This window comes from Drosophila eugracilis, unplaced genomic scaffold (assembly GCF_018153835.1).
Source record: "Drosophila eugracilis isolate 14026-0451.02 unplaced genomic scaffold, ASM1815383v1 contig_2088, whole genome shotgun sequence".
In the NCBI taxonomy this organism is placed as follows: Eukaryota; Metazoa; Arthropoda; class Insecta; order Diptera; family Drosophilidae; genus Drosophila; species Drosophila eugracilis.
Window position 1 is genome coordinate 5,341,662 of NW_024572964.1, and position 25,280 is coordinate 5,366,941.

A 25,280-nucleotide genomic window follows, 5' to 3' on the forward strand; every position below is an offset into this window, starting at 1 on the left:
ATAAAAATATATATATTAAAAAATATATATATAAAAACTTTGTGTTTAAGTATTTTTGCTGTTCAAGTGAAGTTCGTCTTTGGATTTTTCCCTGTCTTGTTGTAGTTTGTTATGACTGCATATGACTTACATACACTAAGTAAACATACACAAACACACACACACAGACATAACATCCATACGAGGCACTTCCGCCGTTACATGCTGCCCTTAGTCAGCTTCCTCTTGCTTTTCCGCACTTTCCTCGCGCTTTTCCACCAACTTTGACAGGGACAGCCCACGACTTAATAACACTTTAAATTACTTTCATTTCCGTTTTTGTTATTCCAAGCGCGTCACTATGGCAGCTGGAGAGGCTGGATGGCTGGCAGGTTGGTAGCTTGGCCCTGCCTCCCCTCTTTTCCAAACCTCCTGCCTTTTAAGTGCACCCCCCACTTTGGCTCTCGAGGCGTTTGCTTATTCTTAATTAAGTTGCCGCACTAGAAAGCCACAACAGCAGCCAAGACACTCCAATAAAGGCGAATAAGTGAAGAATAACTACAGCGGTCGGTCGATAATTAGTTCCGGTTGGCTTTAAAGACATTTTTTGAAGTGGCAAGATGAAATATTTTTAAGAATTAACAAAAAGTATAACTAATATGTAAGTATATATTAAGTTTAGTCACTTAGATCTTAGAAGTTCTTAAACTAAAGTTGACAAAAGTTAACTCGTAAGACAGGCAGAGGAAGTGCTGGATTTTAATTGAATTAAAATTGAAATTCCTAATTAAATTACGAGTAAATATCGGTTTAATACAAATCCTCTCTTCTAGAACAAACTAAGAGAGCATCTCGAGCATTTTCTCTTTGGAAAACAACAACAACAAAAAGTGACGCCTGCGCCCAAGGCGAAAAATTCCGCCCCAACGAAGCTGGCAGCGCTGCTAGCGTTGACTGCAGCAGCGCCATGTTGTCTATCTCACTCTTACTTTCCTTCTCCCCCCCCGGCAACCTTTCTCGTGGGAGTCTGCGAGTCGCATTTTGTTGTTGCTGCTTTTTCGTAGCTGCGAGTACAAGAAATTTCGAGGTTAACACGCCGGCAATTAATTTGTGCATCCATTGCAGTCGAAATTCAATTTACGCAGCCATAAAAAACAGAGAAATCCCGAAAAGGAGAAGGGGTAGAGAGGGGTAGAAGGGGATAGAGATAGGCGGCGATTGGCAGATTGCATTTTAAATCCGCTTAACGGACTTTGCCTGGGAGTAATAGGCGGAAACGGAAGTGGAAGTGGAAGCGTAAAGAGAGAGAGCCAGTGCGGGAGGCATTCTTCAATGTTGGTCAGCCAATTAAAAAATATGAACGCACCAACAAGATTAAAAGCGGAATGGCAAAAGCCCCATGGACCTTTATCAAGGATATGGTTAAAAGGGAGGTAGAGGGAAATCCAACACTGCACTGAGAAGAAGTTTGCTTAAAAATCAAGTAAAAATGTGTTTAAAATTATAAAAAATAGCCAATATTATGTTAAGAATAGTTTATAAACAAAGAGAAAAACAGCTTCCTATATACTTTTTTACCTCTCCTAACCAATCCTGAATAACTGCTTGGGAATTATAAGCTTAGTAAAAAGAAAATCCTCATTATCCATATTGAACTTGAAAAACATAATCATCGGTTGTTACTTTTCCTGTTAGTGCCCAAAACTTATAGCAACCACAACCTTCTCTCATTTCACAGGACACACCACAAGTTTTCACTGTACCGAAACTGACCCCAGCTTCAGCTGACCCCAAGAAGAGTAACGAGAATAGTGTAGCTTCGGCAGCATTTGTGGAAATAGAAGAACCAGCGACATAAATAGATTTAAGCGCCGCAGGGATTTGTATTCCTTATTGGACTTTTTTCTTTTCTTCTCTCTTTGCCAGCAGCAGCAAAGTTTAGAATTACCCCAACGTAATTGAAAAGTTTGCCGGCAAATATATATATATCTGAAAAGGGGTTATAGTAGTCGACGGGCCCCTTCGACGACCACATATATTTATGGCTGGCCAACATGGGGGTTTCGATGGGGAGTTAGTATATGTAAGGCAGGACATACATAAATAGTTTTAGTTTTATATTTGAACATACTCGTACTTGCACTCGTACATATAGCAGAGCAAGAGCAATTGTCTAAATGCAATGTTAAAGTTTGCAGTTGACAAAACAGGAAGTGGTCGCCAGAGATTTTGGTAGGGCAAAAAGGGAGGTGGTTGGTTAGTGATGGGTTTGCAAACTAAAGTTTCTTTGATGATAGATAGGAGGATTTATAGTTTATGGTTTCTCAAGTTTAGTTCAAGTCGAAATTTGCATGACAACTACTGACCAGGGATGTGGGAGTTTGGGAATTGCAGGGCAGAGAATTCTCAGTTTTGTAGTTTAATAACGAAATGGAAACATAAAACTGATAGATAAATAAGAATTTTAATACGAAAAAGCTTTTAAGTTTAAAGTTACTTGAATATAAAGGAAGAAAGAAATTTCTGAAAATAATAAATTTATAGTTTTTCTTAAGGGGGTTGATAATAAACATGGAAAAGAGAAGGTGTTTATTAAGTTTCTGAGATTGTTTCTCAGTTCTAAAGTTCTTTCAAAGCAACTTGCTTGATAGGCTAATCACATCTATAAACTAATCCCAAAAACCCATTGATCTGTGTTAAGATAAACCATTCTCATTCCTGTTTAATTTCTCAGATAAAAACATAAATAACATTCTAAGTAGAAACACTTAAACTTCCAGCACTAACATTAAACTAGCCTTAAATCGAAATGAAAATAATTCTCTTGTCTAAATGCAATTTGTATGGGAATACAGACAATGGTGGGCATTGAAAATTAAACAAAAACAGCTGGAATGAAACAATTATTCCCACTGCAACAGAGGCAGAAGCAGCAGCAGAATGCACACACAAATATCCTCATCCTTGGGTCCAAAAACAATTCACATAGAAGCAGAGCAGAGGGCGGTAAGGACAAAGAAGAGGCGTTGCCACCACAGCCTGACAAACAAAATAATTTGATGTAAATGCTAACTAAACACACACACACACACGCATACACATGAACAAACAAACAATTTAAACGCACACACACACACTCACACACACATACAACATTTTGGTCGAATGAAACTTTAGTTTTGGCTATTTGCTTAGAACCCTCGCATTCACCCCATTTCATGTCCTTCATCCTTTTGGACCCATCGCTTGCAGCTGTTAAGTTTGATTTATGCCATTTTGCTGGGCCTAAAACAATGAGTGGGCGTGGCAGGAGACGAGGTGGCAAGCCCAGGGTTGCCATGCAACGCTTTAATTGCCCAAAAATGACTGTTTATTGATTTATGTGAAAAAATGCAGATTAATGCCATTAGTAGCAGTTCACCCTTCCCCCCTGCCTTCCTTTCCTTTTTATAATTGCCTGAATGAAAATGATATTTGGTTAGTAAATTTCGAATTTCTATTTCGATTTATTCAAATGTGAATTTGTGCCAGATTGCAAAAGTACTCTCCCTATGTAAAACTGCATGAAGAGCAACTGCAAAATGAGAATCAATATATGCTTAATTATGGCCAGTTTTTACATAAATATTTACACCTGCCTGTCTGAGTACCCACCCACTTAAGCACTCCAATAGTTTGATTAATTAGTTTGGCAATTAAAACAAATTAGCAAATAAATTTCACTTCACTCAAACAGCAATTAAAAAACGAAATTCAATCAAATGCAAATTATTCAGTTACATAGGGATCCCTCGATTGCAATATCGCATATATATATCTCGTATATATATCCATCCATCCCAGGCAAATCACATTATTCGACGGGTTTTCTGATTTATTACGAAATTAATTTGAACAAATTTTTTAAAAATTTCTTCTTTTTTTTGGGTTTGTTGTAAATAAATTTTGTTTGGCCCCGCAAAGTTTATGATAAATCACTGCAACGGAAAGTTGGTCCAAACTGCAATGGCAAAAATTTTGCTGCACAAAAAATGCCCTCGAGGGCTACGCCCATGGGTCAGAGGGGGTATTACCCCACCCCACATACCCTTACGAACCTAAAATCCAAAATAAAAAAAGTTTATTTCGAACTGCATTCGTCCGTGGTAAGTTTGAAAGCTGCTAAATTGCACAGTGGTTGGAAGCTATGGGAAACTTAGCTTACGGATTTTTAAGGGAATATGTTTTTAATTTATTTTTAAGAGGTTTCTAGTGAAAGGGTCTCACCAACATCATTTCTAAGCACTTCCTTAAGACTTTCTTTACTTTTTGAATTTACATTTTTTTTTCCTTTTCCAATCACCTTTGCCCCACTGTCACCCAAACTGAAATTTGGCATGCAACAAACTAGCAACAACTTTAGGGACTCCTCACAAACTCATCCATATATAGAAATTAGAAGAGGAGGTTTACCAGCCACATAGACAATAGCTGTAGCACGTAGGAAATGCAAACTGACTCCCCCACCCCCCCTCTCTGCACACCTGTCACCCACAAAAACCCCCCCTCGGCCCAACCTAGACCTCAACCGTCGAACTAACACTCAACTAAGCAGATTTGTGATGGCGCGTCGCATGAATAATTTGCCAAATTAATAAATAATCACGGATTTTCTGGTTTGTTAGCTTTACTTTTTCCGTAAATCCAGTATTCCCGGAGCCACGCCCCCCCCTCCCCCATTCCGCCCATGAAAATGCGGCATACAGACGTCCCTAATTCAAATGCTAAGCGCCATGAATTTTGCTCCCCAATGAGCACAAATTGGTTTCACTCGCATCTCATCTTTTGTTTTTTGGGCTTTTTTCTCTCTGCGATGGCCAAGCGAAATATTGTGAATGTCGAATATTGACTACATCCACGTTGTCCGTTGCCATGGAATATTAAGTGATTCGCCGTGGGGTTGGGGGAGGGGGAGGAGGAGCAACATTGATCAGCCACGCATAAAGTTCTGCCACATCTAATGGATTGTCTGATATATATTTCGCCCCAGCTCGCCGCTGGGGAAAAAACTCTGAATGGAGCTCTCTCTCTCCCTCTCTCTTACTCTGTGTTCTATGCCATTGGTAATCGAATTGAATTTACATGCGAGATTTTCTCTTTTCTTTTTTTTTTGTCCAACTTGGTTTTGGTTTTGTTCGCTGCAAACAATTGCAAATTAAATATAAATTTCGGCATCCCGAGGGGCAACGTGGCGTTGTTCTTTTTTGGCCAGGATACATTTCGATTGAGTTCAGTTCATTTAGCCGGCAGCTTAATGAGGTTTTGTTGCATTTAAAATGCATTTACTTTATGATTAAAAAGGGATTTCTTAAATAATTTTATTGATATTTTAAATATTTATTTAAAAACCTAAACATTTATTAAAAGAAAAAACAAGAACAGCTCGCTTTTCTAAGCTCTACATCTACACAATTTTCATAGAAAACCTCAAAGAGTTTCCCAAAAACATTCTCCTCGACCCGTTTTCCACTTCATTCAGATTAATTTCTGGCCATTTCGCTGGCATTTCAGCACTCTCAGTTCTTCATTTCGATGACTGCAATTAAAATGGCAATTAAGAAAATTCTACTTCCGTAACAGAAACTTTCCACTCTTTTCCACTCTCCCACACACATACAATCAAGCAAATTACCCATACGCACTGTAGGACACTCACAAACACTCTACCATATTAACGGAAATTAATTTCAGTGTTTCATCCGCTTGCACCATTTTCTTTTTAGTTTTTCCTTTTTTCTTGTTTTTGCTGTATATTTTCCTCATGTGCTCATTTTCCTTTGGCGCTTTATTTTTTTTCTTTACTTTTTGTTTCTATAACAATGCTCTTCGGCGAGCGTAGTTTTTGCCTTTGTTTTTGTATAATTCCCGCTCGCTCTCTCCGTTTGCAGCTGATGTTCATTTCCCTGTGAATGCACAGAGTGCGGATGAATGGGAATGGAAAGGTTGGTGAGGAGGAGGCAGAAGTGGCAATGGCAAATGGAAATATGGAAAACTCTGGGCCAAAGTCAAAGCGAAAGGAGATGAGAAACAGCAGGCATTCAATGAGTTTTTGCTCCTTTTCCTGCATTCAATGCATCATCATATGCCTGAATGACTAACGGACTGACTGCCTGACTGAATGAATGAATGAATGAATGACGAACTGAATGCTTGATTGAGGAAGTCGAAGGCGTATACCATCAGTCCTGATTGAAGAGGAAATAAATACTTAAAAACCCGGCATATGATAATTTGTAATTGTTTTCCCTTTTTCCACCTCCTTTTCTTTCTCTTGATACTTGAAAAATTGTTTCCACGAAAAGTTATTATGTTTCATTTTTATAATTGTCGAGTTTATTGCTGTTATGGGTTTTACATGCACTCCTTTGTTTTGGCCCCACCATTTGTTTTTGATTTCTCAACGAGCCTCACTCAATAATTCACTCGATTCTTGGGAAAACGGCGATTACAAGGCGGCAACTTCAACGTCAAAGCAATGACCTCGACAGTTCGTCAATCCTGGTGAACATAAATGGAACTTAGAAGGGTTTTCTTACAATTATTTATTAGGTATTTGTGTTTACGCTGAGGAAATCCATAAGGCTTCTTAATGGATTTTGTGGAAATTTGTTTGTTTTATGGACATTTCAGGAAAATAATTTTTCACCGTCGATCTAAAACTAAACCCTATCTTGTAACACCCTAAAACCCCATCAACTGTTTTAGAAAACATGTTGAATTTTTGAGAACCTGTCAAAGGCCAAACAATACTCAATCATTATGAGTAGCTCTCTTGGCCTTCCTGCCAAGGGTTTCCCCGTCAAATTCCACCCCCATTTACACGAAATTCCCACCCCACCCCCACCCGCGTTTTCACATCGAGCAATGTTCATGTCTGAAAATGCAAATTGCAGACAATCAATGACCACAGCAACAAAGGGCTAGCCACGTGAGTGGGTGAGTTGACCCTCTTGAATGTCCTGGCAACCAACTATATTACCCACAACATACCTCTAACTCCTGCTACCCAAAAAACCCCACCCAATCAGGTGTTGAGCTAGTGTAATTCATGCTCGGTCTGGTTCAATTGTTTGTTAGATCCCAGCAGCAGCAGCACCAGCAGCAGCAGCAGGCCGTCTGGCAAATTAAAGTCCTTGGGAGATCCTTATGAGTGGAAACTGAAATTCCGAGAGAGACTGGCAAATAATTAATGCCCCACACATTGTGCAAGACGTTGATATTTGTGAGGGGAGGTATAAGTACAACCAAACATGCATACATAGGTGGGTGGATGGGGGAAAGGAGAAAGGAGAAAGGAGAAAGGCTTAGACACGCTCTTGGCACTTTGCGGTTGCACTTGATTCGCTTGCGTAATGCAACAAAGATGCATCTAACTTAATTAGCAACCAAATGGCAAGAAGGAGACCAACCTACAATCGGATCTCTTGGACATTGCTTTGGGGTTTCTTTGGTTTCTCTCTTTCTCCATTTTTGTGGCATGTTCTTAAGTCCAAAGACTGACAGATATAGTTTGCCAAAAAAAATAAAAAAAAAAACAAGCAGAATGAGAAAAGCAATTAGCAAATAAAGGGAAATTCAAATGAACCAGCCAAGGCCTGACCTTGATTATACCCCGAACAGATTTTCGTAAGCACCACATCAAGTATTTAAAAAGGTCAGAGATTTACCATCCCTCAGCCATGAAGTTTTCACTGCTGCTGCAGTTTAAAAATCCCTGCCCGTACGGAAAAGCTTAAAAACTGCAAAAACGAAGAGGGAAAACTTTTGCAATAACTCTTTTTGGGTTTGGGAGGGGAGGGAGAAGAAAATTGTTGCTCGTTGGTCTGAAAATCTGCGAGCAACCATAAAATATTGTTGTTACACGAGGGGAGGGGATTTCCCCTCGTGCCTTTCATGGGTATAAAAACAAAATTAACGCAATGCATCGATGTCCGAGGAAGTCCGGCGGGTTGGAAGGGCCAAGAAAAGGGCGTGAAAACCGCGTAATAATAAAATATGATACGAAAACCTTGTAAAGCGACTTTCAGACAATTTATAACGGCCAGCTGCAGTCCGTGGAAAAGCAGGGTTCTTCCCCCCTCTTAACTGTTTGGTTTTCGATTAAAGAGAAGGGATTTCCCCGAAACTGAAAAGAAGGGGAAAAACCAACACGAAATAATAGTCTTATATTGGATTTGCCAAAGCCAATAGCATGGAATGTGTAGGAAAGGGAAATGAAATTTAGTTTAGGGGAAAACTTTTTGAAGATTAACTAAAAAATTTAAAAAGGATTTTAAGAACTTGGATTAAGGAGGGTTTTTAAATCGAAACTTTTCATGGAAACTATTATTTAACTAAACTCTTTAAATAAGCAATCGCATTCGTTGATTAAAACATTAAAAGCGAGTGTGTGGGCAAGTGCTTGTCTCGTTTAATTGCAAACACATTTAAATGCACGTATCTCGGTCATTAATTAAATTGCATCTTAATTGATATATCCATACCATTTAAAATTTAAATAATTAATTTCGATAAATAAATGCGAACAGTTATCGATCCGTTTCGCCTTGCAAACCAACCGCAAAAGAAACGCCGCGCCACTCGAATGCGTTGCAATCAAATTTATTGCCACCCAAAAAGATAGTTCAGGGGTAGCAATGGAAAGGGGAAGAGGGTTGGAAAAGCAGGCACTGGGTCTCGGCGGATGCAGTGCAGCAACAGGAAGAGCAAAGTGGATAATATTACACAGCAAAAGGGTTGGCTGGTTGGGCTAAGCAGGTTTTTTTTTTTTTTTTGGGGTCAGCGGAAAAGCAGGCGCCTCCCACAACATCCGCAGCTGTGGCTTCCATTTCAATCTTTTTCCGTTTGCCGCTTTTCTTTTTCCCATTTTTTCTTTTTTTTTTTTATTATTGAAATATTACCCTCTAGTCGACTGCACTTTGAACTTACCCGCCCACGCCAAAGACTCCTGCAAAATGTCAAGTGTCAGCGAGAGGCTGGGCAGTTTTTGTGGGACGCCGCCAAATGTCAGAATGCGTGGCACGTGCGGCTGCAACATAGCAACTTGCTGCTCCAGCAACAGCAACATCACCAACAGCAGAAGCACCAGGACTTGCTGAAAAAGCAGCAGTGGCTTGTCAGTTGCAGTTAAGTTCCATAATTTGCCAGACGAAGCCAACAACTTGGAGAACGATGGCCCATTGCATTAGCCGCAGGGGCAGCTGTTGTGGCAGATGCTGCTGTTGCTGTTGCTGCTGCTGCTGCCATTTCAAGGACCACAGCTTAAGGGAAGCACAGGGAATGCTTAATTTAAGGTGTGGCAATAAGGTTATTAAGTATTTCGTATTAATTGTGTATATAATCTCAGTTAAAAGTAGTCTATACCTTAAATTCGTTACACAAACCCATTTTATTTTCTTTTTTCTTTCAACTTTTCCTTCGTTTCCTTTTAGTTTGTTTTTTTCTTTTGCCATAGGGGGTCAAAGCCGCATGTTTTTGGTCACTTGGTGAATGCCTGTCCAGGGCGGAGTCGAGCCGCAGTGTTGTGTGTTGTGGCCAGCGTGCTTCTTGTTTTTGGGCTGGCCAGCGGGGCGTATGCGTGATCTGGGCGTGATCCTTTGTCCTGTTCTCGCCGTTGCCTGTTTATTTGCATTGTTCGCCGGACACGCTGTCGCTGTCGTCGTTGTCGTTGTAGCTGGCGTTGTTGTTAGTGTTGGTGTTGGTGTCCTTGCGTTCGTCCTGTTGGCGTGTGGCACTTGTGCACTTTGTCACTTTTGTTTTAACGCTTACGCTTTATTGAGTTAATCGCTTTATGTCCGGCATTTCTCCCTCCGCTGTTTGCCTTTCTGCACTTTTGCCAGCTCAGCACTTTTAATTAATCCAGCAGCCCGAGATAGTCGCCCGCTTTTCTCTCGCTTTTCCTGTTTTACAGCGCTTTTTTCCAGCTCCCCCCCAAACCTGCATCAGCATTGCTTTTGCAGCTGTTTCTTTCTGGATTTTAATCGCTACTCCCTTTTTCGCTATTTGTCTCCCTTTTCTTTTGGTAAATAAAGTTTAATGTGTTTTTATTGATTACATCAGTGTGTGTGTGTGTGTGTGCCGCCCCCTTAGTTACCCCTTTTTACTGCGGTCATTATATAAATACACACACGCGTATCACCAAATAAAACTCTTTTTTTTCCCTTTGCCAGCAGCTGGAATTTTGATTGAGCATGTTTGTTGATTTATGTTCGCCAGTTGTGGAATTTATGTGCGGTCATTGTGAAATCCAGCAGAAAAAACAATAAAAAAAAAAAAAACAGAGCTAAAGGAAAGAAATTAAATAAAACCGAAAATCACACAAACACACGATAAACTCATTTCATTTAAAATGCCCAAAAAGAAATGTTAATGTAACATTAAAAATAAATAAAATTCTTTCATAAATAAAAGCCCACTGCTTCTGGGCGCTCATAAGTAGGCAACAGATTTTTTATTACAGATTTAAGTGCTTGAAATTGCTCGATTTCAGGAGTTAATTGAAAAGTATTGGGTTAAAATGAGCAGAAATTTGGCCAAGCTTTCATATCAGATTATGGACTTAAAGGGGGAATTATAATAAGGCTTTAATAAGCTATTTATTTGGCTTAAAAAGGGATTTTATTTTCGTTTTTCAAATATGAAATGATACCTTGCTTTCGCCAACTATAATTTGGCAAAGCTTTCTATTTATATTCAAATGTGAAAGTACTTCCTCTTCTATTTCCATTTCTATCCCTTTCTGCGGCTTTGCTTTTCCTATTGAAAATTTCATAACTCTCGTCGTTGGACAGCTTTGCATGCGAAAACGAGAGTTGATGATATATTATGTTGCATTTAGTTGCGACGCATTTGCATAACACTCATACGACCCGTGAGCTAGCGAGGAATGGTCTATGAAATATGTAAATAATATTTCAACAATAATTGCTTTTGAAAGCCAAGAGTGCCCAGAGAGATGAGTTCGTCTTAGTATTCAGTCCAAGCAAGCAAGCAAGCAACCCACACAAATTCAATTTTCTCATGAGAGAGTGAGAGAGAGAGAGAGGGAGTCCTGCTGCCAGCCAACCCTCAACTCAACTCAACTCAACTGCTCCTGGCAGCTAAAAATAATTAAAATTTAAAACGGAATAAAATGCACAAGAATAACATTTACATTTATGCGTTTCTGTCTTCTTCTGCTTTTCTTGCTTTCTTGCGGAATACAATTCAAATTCAACAAGTTGAGGGAGGAAAAACGGATGGAAGGAAAAGCGGCAAAACGCTCTCAAGTGTGCAGATCTCAAAGGAGAGCCAACTGAATATACATGGACTAGTTTAAAATTAAACTAATGTTTATAGTTATTGCAAAACTATCTACAGCTGCCCAAGAGAGCGGAACCAAGAGGACGACCTGTCTGTGTCTGTTTCTGTGTCTGTGTCCATAGAAACGGAAATGTAACTACTGCTTGAACATTGAATAGCAATGAAGAAAACTTGGAAACTCAGCGATTGTAATGATGTCTTCTTCACTGGATTTCTCCCTCCCATCTTTTAAGTTATGACACAAATGTCCAAGAAATGGTCAGGATGAAGGACATCTAGCTAGAGCCTCAGTTGATGATTATTATCTTATGTAGTCTCAGGCCGAATGCATTTCCACTCAATAACTAACAACTTGAATAAGGCCCGAAGACAATTGGAATTGGATTTTCTAACAGAATAGAATATATAATATAGACTAAGATCCTTGATAAAAGTTATACTTGAAGGAGAAGAAGGAATACTATCTAAGACAGTAGAAATACAAAAAAAACTTACAAACTTTTCCCGCCTCAACTCACTTTCCTCAACCTGCAATCAAGACCCAAAACAAAACTAATTATAATTAAAGCAAATTTCAGTTTTGTTTTGCTTGAATTTAGTTCCTTCCTTTCCCCCTCACAAACTTCTCATACAAAACATCAAGCGAGCAGAACAATTTTTCGGGCAAACAGAAAGCAACGCCGTGGGGCTAACGACACTCAAATCAAAAGCGATAATCTATGGCCCCCCGGCCAGAAAACCTTTCATAAAATACAGAGAAAAACAACCGAGGAAAATGCGAGGGGGAAAATACGAGAAGGAAAACGAAATAAGTAGCCGCACTTTATATTTATGAGCAACATTCGCATGCAGCTTTAATGGCCATCGAACTGGAACTGGAACTGGACAACAGGAGACGATGAGAACGACGACGACGATGACGATGACGCCCACAAAAAATACATTTCCTTTTTGGATTATTTAACTGCCATTGACGACGTTGAATGAATGAATGAATGGAATGGCGACTGTCGGGAGGAAGGAGTCATGGCAAAGCCCCAGCCAAATAAAAATAAAAGTAGGAGGCATCTGAGTGGCCCGCAGGCCACGAAAACCAAGAAAAATGCAAGAATTTTTCGAGCCAAGGAAGAAAAACTACCTGAGGGGGTGGTGGTTGGTAGGTTTGGCGCGCTTTCGTTCTGTGACTGGTTATTTATTTGCTCGTTTATTTTCAGCACTTTTTCGGCGCATTTATTAGAACTTGTTCTGCCTTCGGGCGGCCATCACCATCAACAGGACGAAAGAAAAAAGGGGTGGCAGGGAAAAAAAAATAAAATAGAAAAACGACGAAAGGCGAAAACCTTCTTGTAAGGCTGCGAATTTTGCTCTTAGCAGCTTTGCCTTCGAATTCGAAAATCATTTGTAAATCAAATTGAAAACTCTGCCAAAGAGATAGCACATAACAAGCTGTGACGGGGTTGGTTTTGGTAAATTTGTCAGAACCAGCGAACATCATTCGTCATGATGATGCCTCTTCCCCCCCTTTCTCTCTCTCTCTCTTACCCCATCAATTCAATCGTTCGGCGTGGGGCATAAAGCACGGAGCATGGGGCATGGGATTTTATTTGCACAGCAGTGAACTTTTTAGCCTCAGGGTGGTAACAGGGTGGCGCAAAGCAATGGGGAAATGAGTTGGAGCCCAGATAATGCTGATTAAGTCGATGGCACACAGGCCGCAGTTTCGACTTGTCAACTCTTATCCATGAAATTCTTAATTGTTCGTTATTAATGATGCTGCTGATACTGCGGCTGTTGTCTGACTTTCAAATTGAAAATGACCAAAGGGGAAGAGAGAGAGAGCAGACAGAGCGCCAGGACTCGACTTTGATGAATGTCCGAGTGTGAAAAACCACAGACTACAGGCTAATTGATTGCCCCAAGGACTGGGACTTGACTGGGATTTCAGTTTCTATTCTCCACCAAACATAGGACACAAATCAAAACGAGGGCCAGGCAAATTAATTAAGTTGAGGGCATGAATGCCCTTTCGTAGAGAAAGAGAGGCCTTTTTTTTAGTTGCCAGAAAGAAGAATCAGAAAGTAAGAGTAAGTAAGAGCCTCTAGAGCTAGGGTAAATGAGTATTGCAGAGAGAGAGGCCTCCTCAAGCTAAGATAGCGGACCCAGGACAAATAACTTGAATGGGTAAACAGTGAGGGCCATAAATAAATTGCTGCTTCAGCAATTTTCAATAACTGAGAGACCATCCCCTTTACACTCTCCTGTCAAACTGAGGAACTACACTTGACAGTCAATAAGTTGAAATCAAATGGAAGCGCGACAGCAGGACTAAGAACAGCAACTTAATAGAGGTAGTTCTTGGAAAAGTGTAAAAACACTCGAGTTCCATTTGCATTCTGATGGACGGACATAAATTTTCGATTATGCACACCATTAGACACGAATTGAAGAATTCATCAAAGTGGATTTTTCGGCCAGCTCTGAGTTGGGGGAACTTTTCGTCAGTCCTGCAATCTTTTGATTTGATAATGGATTTAGTCAAATATTCTAAGGGGTAATGGCAAGGAGTTGAAAAAGTGAGGAAACCTAAGAAATTGTAACTAAATTTGAATATTTATGAAGAATTTTTATCAGATTTTCCTTAACAGAAAACAATCTTGAATTCACTTTCCAAAACCTACTACTCACCGTGGTTGTGGCCGGTGTGGTGGCCGTGTGCGGCGTATAGGCGGCATATGCCGGCTGTGGCAGCGGCGCCGTATAACGGTAGGCTGCCTGCTGGGCAACAGCAGCGGCCGCAGCGGCTGCGGCCGGGGCATAACCCTGCGGGGTCCAGCTGGCGGCACCGCGATATGGTGCACCGGCGGCCAAAGCGGCGCCAGCGGCGGCAGCTGCGGGACTTGTCATGGCCGGTGGCCGCTGGGGTAGGGCGCCTTTGAGTGCGACGGCTGAGGCGGTTAGCGGGGCGCCGGGAAAGGCGCTGCGCGGTGTTGGCGGTGCGGCGGCGGCGCTAGACGAGCTCCCCTGGAAAATTATGAAAATATATATTAAATCAACACACTTTTTAATCATTAAACTAACTTAGATTTCTACTATAGAAATGGAATTTTATGGCTTAAAATATTGTATTTTCCGTTGAAGTTTACTATTTATGAGTAAGTCTATAAAAAACCAGTGAGGTGGACGATATGGAACGGACATTTGCTGGGGTTTTCCACTGTGTGTGGTTTAGTTTCGGCATAAATAATCTGGTTTTGCACGGGGTTTTTGTTTTGGCGTAAATAAAAACCACAGAGCGGCAGCTGCGACTCGGCTGTAAAGCTTTTGTTTACCGCTAGAAAAACCGCCATGACATCCGTTCTAATGCACACACACACACGCACACATACCATACAGACACACATGGCAGGCAGTGCATATGAATCATGGCAGGGGAGATTTTGTTTTATTGAGTGCCAGTTGCTCATTCAATGCAAAATGATAATAAAAAGAAGAGGTCGAAGAGGCTTAATACTCTGTAATCTTGATATGAAAATTTTATATTTTTAATATTTAAATAAGTTTTTAGAGAATTTAGATAATAATTTATTTGAATTTAAGCAAAGTTAAGCAACATTTTTGGACTTAAACAAGTTTTTGGCTGTGTTTTTTCATAAAATGAAAAACTTTTAAGTTTTTTAACCATTATTATGAATTTTTACAAAGAAAACCTTCAAGAACTTCAAAGTTTAAACATACTTTTCGGTATAAAAAATTTCAATCTAAGAAATTATATTTTATAAATATTTTTACAGCTATAAAATTGACACAAATTATTCTTTAACCTGTAAGAAAACTCAAAAATTCCCCCATAAAATACCTATTGCCTTTACCTTAAAGAAATAACAGGGTATCTATATAGAAACATGCCTGCTATAAATAATTCCCCTGCCTAACTCCCCAGTTCACTCCCTCAGAATTCAGCACATGAGGAAGTGCAGGAGGCAGAGACATAGTAGGCGTGGACAGATGCAACAGTCGCCGGGTGTCCTTGCTGCCGGGTCGCTTCCTGTGCGAATGTGTGCTCCAGTTTTGCATTGCAAATGCATTTGTTGCTTTGGGCCATTTCTTTTTTCTGTTTCTGCGCACTCCCTCAGCAGTTCTTTGGGGTCACTTGGCATAAACACAAATAAAGCCGCCTCTGTGGTTACACACACACACACACATATCAAAATTTATATTCCACTGAAATATACAAGGTGAAAAATGTGATGTTTTTGGTGGGGATTCCTACTGTCGTTTTGTCGAATCTTGCGTTGGCATAAAAACAAAATCTAAAAAGCCCAAATAATGCAACGAAACCGGAAACAAACGAGCACTCCGCCATTTTTATTTTCAGCCTGATTGAGGTAGGGAAGGAACTCGTGTGTGTGTGTGTGTGTGTGGGTGTGTGTATGTCCTGGTTCCTAAAAAGGATTCAGCGTTGGCAGCCCCTTGCGTGCTGTCGCTGATTTTCCAATTGCAAAATATGGCAAATATTTGATTTTCAGTTTGTTTTTCACCCTATTTTTCGACATTTTCCTGATTTTTTTTTTTTTTTGGAGGTGGCTTCACTTTTTCAGTTAATTTTCGTGGGCACGCAATTCGAATGCGGTTTGCGGGAAACGAAGGCTGAGCTCTGTGGGTGCCTGTAATTTGGCAGTTAAATGGCAGAGAACGAGTAATAATGGTTTGCCATTCGAATTGGAGTGGAGTAAGAGGACGAGGACGAGGACGAGGACGAACGTGTGTGCTTGCCAAGTGGAAAAACGTAAAGAGCGGGTAGAGAAAATATGCATTGGTAAAATCGTGAAAGGCGTGACAGCATTTTGACATAAACTTCAGACCAAAGAATTGGATTTTTCAGGCAAAAAGGTACGTACGTGCTAGCTGAAAGCAATGCCAGACATTAAAAATTTATTTACTTTTATGTGGGTGTGTGTGTGTGTGTGTGTTTTGCAGATGTTTGTTAAGAAAATTGTGAAAATTTAGAGGGAAATAAAAGGAAAATGAGTCTTTAGAGACACATTCTTAAAGTTTTTCCCAAAATAATATCTTTTTGGTCTACCAATCTTTTCATTAGATTTTAAATACCAAAAATAAATGAATTTATGTTTATTTTTTAGTACTCCCAAAAGCTATAAACTGGAATATATATAAAATAACTCTTCGATTTAAGACCTTTCTTTCCTTTTTTATTTTCCCTCACCTAATCACCCAAAAAGTATGCTTCAAAAATCCATGTACAAATTGCCAACACATTGACACCATAGATTCCCCTTAAAAGTTGACTTCAAATCCATTTTCCCCCCTCACACATTTCCCCATTTATTGCGATTTTTCCCTGGCAGGAGAAAACACCACCATTTCGTAACGCCCATCAATTGCCTTCGGTGGGTCATAAAATGGAATAGCCAAACATTTTAAGCGCACAAATGCTATAAATTTAAGCCGCTAAATTAGACACGTTTGGCACATTTTAGCCAAGCCCCACAAGCATATATATATATATATAGCTCCTCTACCCACCTCAGGAAAATAGCCTCAAACCCTATGGCCACTGAAAATAATCATAAAGGTAATTATTTTATCGTTCGTTCAAATTCGCTTAATTTTAACGTTGACTGCTGCAACGACGTCTAGCGGCTGGAAAATTTCTCTACACACAGGTAGGTATAGGTATAGGTATGTATGTATGTACGAGGTGTGTTCAAAAAGTAAGGTGACTCTTCAAATTTCGCGAATTTCAAATTTTTCGATTATCGATTTTTTTGTTTTGTTATATTGGTACACTCTTCCCTAACATCTGTACCAAGTTTCAATGGAACATCCTCTTTTGTTTGGTTGTGAGAGGCGTAAAGTTACAAGTTGTTTTGCGAGCTCGGCGATTTTTTGCTATCGAAAAATATGGATCAAAGGATTTGGATTTTTTGGCCAAAAACAACACCACAATAATGCCTCAGCCACCATATTCACCGGATTTGGCCCCATGTGACTTTTTCTTGTTCCCAAAACTGAAAATAATCGAAAAATTTGAAAAATTTGAAATTTGAAAAGTCACCTTACTTTTTGAACACACCTCGTATAACTTCTAAAAGGTTTCGATAATCGAAAAATTTGAAATTCGCGAAATTTGAAGAGTCACCTTACTTTTTGAACACACCTCGTATATGAATGGAAAGCTAATGGAAAATATGAAGCCTAGGTGGCTGGCCTACATCCTCTGAGCCTTAATGGGCAGCTGTGGCTGTTTTTGGCGAGAAAAAGGAAAAAGGAGCGAGAATAGAAACGAGGACGTGATTAATTACCAAATTGGGAGCCATTATCGCGTGCACTTCGAGGGTGTTTGTAAAGTTTTTCCGACTCACGCACACACACAGAGAACACTGACAGAAATTAGAAGATTTTATAAAGATATATTGGGTTAAATATGTCTTACAAAATGAGAATTCCTAAAATATCTTAATTTAGAAATAAAAAGTCAAATACTTTTTAAAAATTTTAATTTAGAAAATCCTTAAAAATTCAATATTTTTCCCAGTGCTTCTACAACCTATCCTGGCTCGTAATTTGGTCGTGTCTCAAACATTTCTGTTGACGCTTTTGTTCTGTATTCTATTACCCCAAAAAATACGGCTCTTCTCTGACGCTGATATTGGTGTTCGCTTAATTTTTATGCAAAAAACGTTTCGTTTTGGTCCTTTCAGCCGTTATCCGGCGATAGTCCTTCCTGGAGGCAAAATCAAGCGCAAAATATTAATGATAATAATTTATTACCAACTGACAGGTGGAGAGACAGGAGGCACGCAGTTGGAATGGTAGCGGGGGCTGTCTTTTGTGGGGTTTCGGCAGAGAGTTTGGGGGCTAAAGGCAGAGGATATCCACTGATAAACGCTTTGTGATTAGCGGTCGTTGTTGCTGGTGTAGCTTCGTGGCAACGACGAGGTGCCTTTGTCATTTTTATTGTCATTTTTTGAAAATTTATGCGCAAATTCGATTTGGCTGCGGGCGAATGGAAATACGTGAGTTGGTATAATGTGGCCGAAAAAGAAGGGGGAAGTGGAAAGCCAGAGTTCTAGATACTTTAAGAAGGTTAAAGAATTTAAATAGAATTAAATGAGTGAAATTTATTTAATTAAAATGATAGGGAAATTCTAGAAAAAAGTTGACTAAAAAGTAGGTAAATGATATTTTAACGCATTTTAAATTTATTTCAGTCATCCCTTTCCCTTAACACCTTTTAAAAAACGAAACTACCCCTTAATACCCTTTTATAAAAAAACATTTTCAAATTACTTAATGCAAAAACTAGTTGAATGGCAGATGGAAAAACAGATGAAAAACTGCAAACAAAACTGGGACTCGGCTCACGACTCACTTGCCACATCCAAAGGCAACCAAAAAACGACGACGAAGGTGGAAAAGTCTGAAACAAAAAATATTTGCATTTTCCTCAAGAAATGTTTGCACACACTCATAGACAGACACACACACAAACACACACACATAGATATATAGCTGTCTCTTTGTATGATTCATATTTTCCAACCACTTATTGTTTAAACTAAATAAAGCAAAAACTTTTTCCATAATTAAAACCGACGGCAGTGGCGTGGGCAGCACAAACAACAAAAACAACAATGTCTCGAGGGAAAAGGCGTGGGATTTTCCATGGTTGGGGGGGTGGAGGCTTGGGTAGGCGCAAGAGCGGAAAACAAAAGGATTTTCCTTCATTTTGTTGCTGCCTTTCAGGCGCAAAATTTTCGCTTATTTTTTCCGGACTTTTTTTGCCTATTTTAATTCTATGCGGTAAATTAAATTTTCGTATTGTCCTATGAAAAACCCAACCACCCACTCTTCTCGCTGCATAAAAATTCACGAGCAAAAAGCGCTTAAGGGATGAGAAGTGGGCGGAATATATAGACAAGGATTGCAACTCTCGAGGGCTAAAAATAGGCAGCAGGCAGGCAGAAGAAAAGCTGCAGCTAAAAATGAAAATGAGGCGCAGCAGAAAACTGCTTTCATGTGTATGAGTAAGTGTGAGTTTGAGTGTGAGTGTGAGTGTATGTGTGTGAGTGCATATGATATGCAACTTTTCCTGCCTATTTTGCATATTTTTCTATCCGACTTTCATAGGAAGGGGAGAGGTGAAAATAAAAGGGAAAGCCTTTCTCTGATTCTTTTTTCGAAATTCTTTTATTTATACTTCCCCCTCCCCCCCCAACTGCCTTGCGGAAGGGTTTGCGGCATGAATATGTATGGCTTGTAAATGAAGGAAAAAATTTGTTTTGTCGGCTAGATTCTGCCACTATTTGTTGTTTGGAAAATTTTATGCAAACATTTTTTGGGAAATTGAAAGGCGATTTAAGATGAATTTTAGTTTTAAACCAAAACCCGCTTTCTTGGGGATAAAGAAAAGCTGTTTATTTTGTTTTAATTGGAAACGCAAGGCAGGAAAAAGCTTTCCTCGAATCTAGATTTATAGGATAACTCTAGTAACTCCTACTAACTGAGCCATAAACCCCAGCAATGACTTATTTGCAAAAATATAAAACCCCCCAAAACAAAATCAATGACATAATTCATTTTCCAAATTGGGCCATAAAGCAAGCTTTTCCGCAACTAAAACGACTATAAAACAAGCGAATCAAAATGTCTACAATTGCCATTATGCAAAATGATAAAAAAAAGGGAAACAGGGAAAACTCTCCCAACGGATCGAGATTACCATTCGGATGGATGAATGACCAAAGGGGGAGGCAATCCATCTTGGGGCGTTTATTTTATGAGCACGTGGCAAGTGAGGCATAAAAGTGGATGAGAGGATGAGAGCTGCTGGCCAGGTACTAGGAGGCAGCAGCACCCAACCAAAATTCATTCGGCGAAGCGTGCAAGTTTTATGTTTAACATCATAAACGATAATATATTACATTGCTCGACAAACATTGGGCAGAGATCCCCCCCCGAAGAAAATCTCATGCAGTGAGGGAAAACCATCAGGATATTTCCTTTTGCTATGCCTTTTTGCTCCCCTGCCTGTGCAATAATCAATTTAAAATTTTCCACGCCTTTCTTTCGCGTTGCCAACAAATTTTCATTAAATGTAACAACCAACAGAGGCCCCCCGAAAGAAAAGCGGAGAAAAGTCTTAAGCAGCAAGAAATCCAATAAAATGAACGAGTTGAAATGTCGTCGTATAGCAGGGGGTTGGGAAATTGGGTGGAAAGGCTTAGCTGCCACTGATTTGAACACATTTTTCTTGAGCTTATTTTTTCTTTTCTCTTTTTTTTTGTTTTGTTTTTTTGGCCAACAAAATAACGCACAACAAAAACAATTGCAGACGACAGCGACAAAAGAACGAAACAACATAAAAAATGACATTTACGACAAAATTACATTTCCAGCAGTCAAAACGGGTGAGGCAAATAGGGGGGGGAGGGAAAACTGGGAGTGTTAGGTGAGGAAAATACATCTAAGCCTTTAACGCCTTTTTTTGGGGGGGAGGGCGGAGAAGATGGTTTGGGGGTGACCCACCAGCAGTCAAAACAACAAAAAAACAAAACAGAAAAATCGAGGGGAAAATGAAGAAACTTTTTCAGCACTAAGTGATTTCTTACGGCGGGGAAAGAAAACTTAGCAAACAGATGTTTTCCGGGTTATTTATGATTATATTTTATTTGTAACGTGGAAATTCAACAAAATGGCATTGGACAAGGGTGATACACTGTGAAAATATATAAAATGTGGAGATTTTTTTTGGAATTTTGATTCATCTTAATTTAGTTTTGATTTTTCAAACAGCAAACAAAGACACAGATTTCTCATATCATCGAAATGGTAGAATCCCAAATTACAAAATAATTTCTAAAAAGCATTTTCAATATTTATATTTTAATATCCCAAAAATCCCATAACCAAATTTAATTTTAAATTCTATTTCCTCATTACATAACAAATTCAATTTTCAGGCTGGAAAATATTTTCTATTTAAAGGGAATTTAATTTGCTTTCATCAGAAATCAGAAAATGTGCACTGGCCAAATGCAATTTAGTAATTTAACCTTTCGCTGGGCCCAATGGGAATTTCAACAATGAAAAATAATTTCAAAATATTCACGTACCAAAAAAGGCAAAACCCAGCAGCTAGCATCCTGCTAGAAACTGTTATTTATTTTAGGCCCAGCCGTAAAATTACATTTCACTTGTAGTTTTCCTGCCAGTCGACTGGACGTGGGCCAACTTTTGTTAATAAATTCAAATGCAACTGGCAAATGCAGCGCAGGGTCTGTAGGTGGGTTGGCTGGTTGGTTCGTCGGTTGTTTGAAAGGGAAATGGCGAACTTATGCCAGCCAGGCACGACTCATTTAAGCCATCATTTAAGCCCCCTTTCAGCGGTCACGTAAGCATCATAAATTCCCAACCCCCCAACCCAACTTTATCCCGCTCGCCGCCCGCTTGCCAGTGAAATTGTAATTTTAGTTTTAATGAAAATTTTTAACGCTCTCCACGGCTGCTGGGTCTTTTTGGGGTTTGCTGGCTATTGCATTTATATTTAGTGAGTATTTTTATTGAATTTTTAATGCGCACGCGGCACATTACAAGCTCAATGGCCCAAAAGCAGGCTATGAAATTTTATACACCCTCTTCCCCACCCCCTTGGAAAACAATTAAAAACCCAAACAAATTATGAAGTAAATTTATCAGCAGCGAAACCAATTAAAGTTTTTACCATTCGAAATTAAAAACCAAACAACAATAACAACAACAACGACTGACCATATAAAATTAATTATTTGTCTTCGCCACGGCTTTTGTTTCGCCTTTGCTTTTACTTTGTATTTTCTTTTTATTTTCTCTTTCCTTTTTTGTATGGCTGGGAAATGAAAATCTTTAAGCGGCTTTATGGTAACAAGTATCCTGTCGCTCTCGGGTAATCCTCCTTTCGGTCCCGGCCAATAAATCTTCGCTCTACCAAAAACTCCCACGTTGAGTGGCAAAACCCCAGCTGCACGCTTTTCCGCCCATCTACATTGTGTCTTTCTTTTTTTGTTCTTCTGTATTTTTATTTGTCTTGTTTGGTCTTTTGTCTAGCGGTTTGCCATCTCTGTCATACAGAGCTCAACGCTCAAACCGCAGACAGAAAGGGCATGGCAGCAGGGGCTTAGATAGCCCTTAAACCCTCTTGAGAGAGGAGAGAGAGAGAGGAGCTAATGCAAAACGCAAAATTTAATTATAATTTCTGGTTCTGCCTTTTTGCATTTCGAGTGGCGGGCAACTGGAAAATTATTTTCTCAAGTGTGTGCGAAAAGCTGCAAGGTCTGTCTGTGAAAATTATCCAATTTAGGATGTGTAATTGCCACGAGAGGCGGTTATGGCCCCCCCTTTGAAATTCCATAAATATGAAATTTATAAGCTTTTGGAATTATTTTTAGTAAATTGTAAAGACCAGAAAGATAAAGTTTGTTGGAGTTAAGAGATGAAAATAAACTATTAAACTATTTTACTAAAGAAAATCTTAGATTCTGTGGTTTAAACTTATATTTTTCCGAACTTCGTTTCCTTTCCAGACTTTCTTAGAAGCTTACAACCAACTGCTGACTCTAATTCCCAGAATCCTCATCACTTTTCCTGCTTACTTAAAGTTTCTAATTCCAAAATACCTCAAATACCTAGAAAGCCTTGTTATTTTTGCCCCTTTTTTCCTTTTTTGGAATTCCAAACACGTTTGACGGATGTAATTTCATTTCGCCAAAGGAAAAAAACCAGCCAACACAGAGCACAGGGCCAAAGTAAACAAATGGTTTCCGCTTAATGTAAACAAATCGATGATCATGATGATGATGGCAAACAGTTAAGGGTGTGGGAAAAACCCCCATCCCCTCATTAAATCGGATATGACTAGAGTTCTGCGGTGGGCTTGCCTTCGATTATGATACGCACCAAGAAAAGCCAAACAAGAATCGCATTTCAAAGGCAACACAAAGTTCCATGAAGATTGTCCACTTTTATCGTTTTTTTTTCTTCTCAGTTTTGGCACTAATCTTCCGGTCTGGTTGGCTTTTTTTTCCGCGGAAAAATCTGTTTTCATCTATTCAAGTTTTTTTGTGCCTAGTTTCCTTGTTAGCGTGTAATTAAAGGAAAATGGCAAAGGAAAAGCCCCAAACTCGCTACTTGACCGCAAAAGAAGCCTGCAATTGAATCGTGCAACTCTTTGGGCTCAGAATTTTCAGCTTTTCTCTAGGTTTTTACCCCCTATTCCCCCTCAATGTTGTTTTAATTAAAACTAATCGAGTTTCTCCTAGTCGTCGTCGTCGTCGTCGTTGGCTTCTTCTGCTTCTGTTTTTTGTTTTAGAGTTTGTGCAAATTGCAACAAAATGAGTTGACAAAAACTTTTTGCAAGGCCAAAAAGTGTTTGCCATTTTGTAACATGTCTCTGCATAGTGCACGTGTGTTAGTGTGTGTGTGTGTGTTGGTGAGTGTGAACAAAATGAAAATGTCATTGCACATAAAGGCAGGATGGAGCGTACGTGACTCGCATTGCCGGAAATTAAGTGGTGTCCCAACACGTCCAAAGCGCACGAAGACGGAAAAAGCCACAGACAGGCGGGTTGGCAACAGGGCAAAGGGAAAAAGGGAAAAGAGGAGCCGTCGAGATGCGGCAAACGGAACACAGCTGAGGTGTGGCCCTGTATTGGTGTGCATCCTAGCCAGCCAGCCAGGATGACAATCAAAGCCGCACAATGTCGCTTGTTTGTCAATAACAATGAACTTTTTTTCCGAAATTACTGAAGGGAAATTCTTACGACTGAGAGTTGAAATAAATCGATGGAAAGTAAAGGAAAACCTTGATAAATTTGTGGAAATTTTAATAGATATTGAAGTTGGGATAGTAATAAAACTTCAATCAATCAGAAAAGCTGGAAAGTCAACCAGATTAGTGGAATTTTTAAACAGATTTTAAAAGCTCAAACAAAAAAAAAACAGCTTAAATAAATCACTCCAGTGAAAATCTGCCTGTCAAAGTCAGCAAAGTGTTTAGCACTCATTTGGAAATGTAAACCAAAGGCAATGCTTTTTGGTTTTCCCTTTTTCCCATTTTTTTTTTTCCATTTTACAGTTTTTGTTGTTTGGCTGTCATGTTGGTGCGCGCGGTTTGACATGTTTCTGCCACGCCCACGTCAAGAGCAAAGTTTTCCAATGATTTTCCCGACCGCATTTTGTTTTTCATTTCGTCTGCGGCAATTAGCAAATAACTCACATAATGTCCACCAATAGAAGAGACGAGATCCTGGCCATGGTAACGCCAGGAGGTCGTTGGAATCCCCGGTGAAATGCTGGATGGATATTGCTGTTGCTGCTGCTGCTGCTGGTGATTTTGGCCCTCTGCAAATTGATTGTGATTGCGTTGGCGATGCTGCTGCTGCTGTTGTTGCTGGATCTGATGCTGATGATTGTTGGTGTTGGCTGGCAGTGCACTAAAACTTCCATCAGCCAACTCAATGGGCTCCACCCCTTGCTGCAAATCGGTCGTCATGCCAGGCAAATTGAAATGCCATCGCAGCAATGACAAACGAAGCAGCCGCTCATGAATGTCTCTAAAGTCATGCCGAGAGCCAGATGAATATGGCATCGATATATCTTTCTCTATCTCTATCTATATATCTAGCTTTCTATATCAATTTCAATCTGCGAAAATACGCGCACGATGTCAAGTCTTCGAACTCAAAACAGACACTGATAAAGCGAAAACTGTCGCGTCTGGCAAAGTCTGTAAAAAAAAAACTGAAGTTTTCCATGAAACAGAAACCTTTAATTGAAGGCCAGCGAAATTTGAGGAAACGGCTGTCTTTACGACAATGGAAAGGAAAAATAAGTTTCATAGAACTAAAAATTTTTGTGTAAATAAAAGATTCTTTGGTAATTTAAAGGGGAGTTATGGAAAGTCA

The 25,280-nt window shown here is 39.5% G+C and overlaps 1 protein-coding gene across 14 annotated transcripts in view; it reads right to left on the bottom strand.

Moving 5' to 3' along the window:
* Positions 1–25,280, bottom strand: part of LOC108107547 (protein alan shepard) — a 135,825-nt gene that overhangs the window by 57,713 nt on the left and 52,832 nt on the right. For 9 of the 14 annotated variants that reach the window (XR_001772443.2, XM_017215090.2, XM_041818036.1 and 6 more), the window contains exon 1: positions 14,005–14,238. Coding sequence is in view for 13 of the 14 variants with exons in the window: in XM_017215090.2 (XP_017070579.2) it covers positions 14,005–14,223 (219 nt within the window). In the remaining variant the exon portion in view is untranslated. Of the gene's footprint in view, positions 1–14,004; positions 14,341–25,280 lie in introns of those variants that run through there. The other 5 variants (XM_017215100.2, XM_017215101.2, XM_017215096.2 and 2 more) reach the window with 1 other exon arrangement.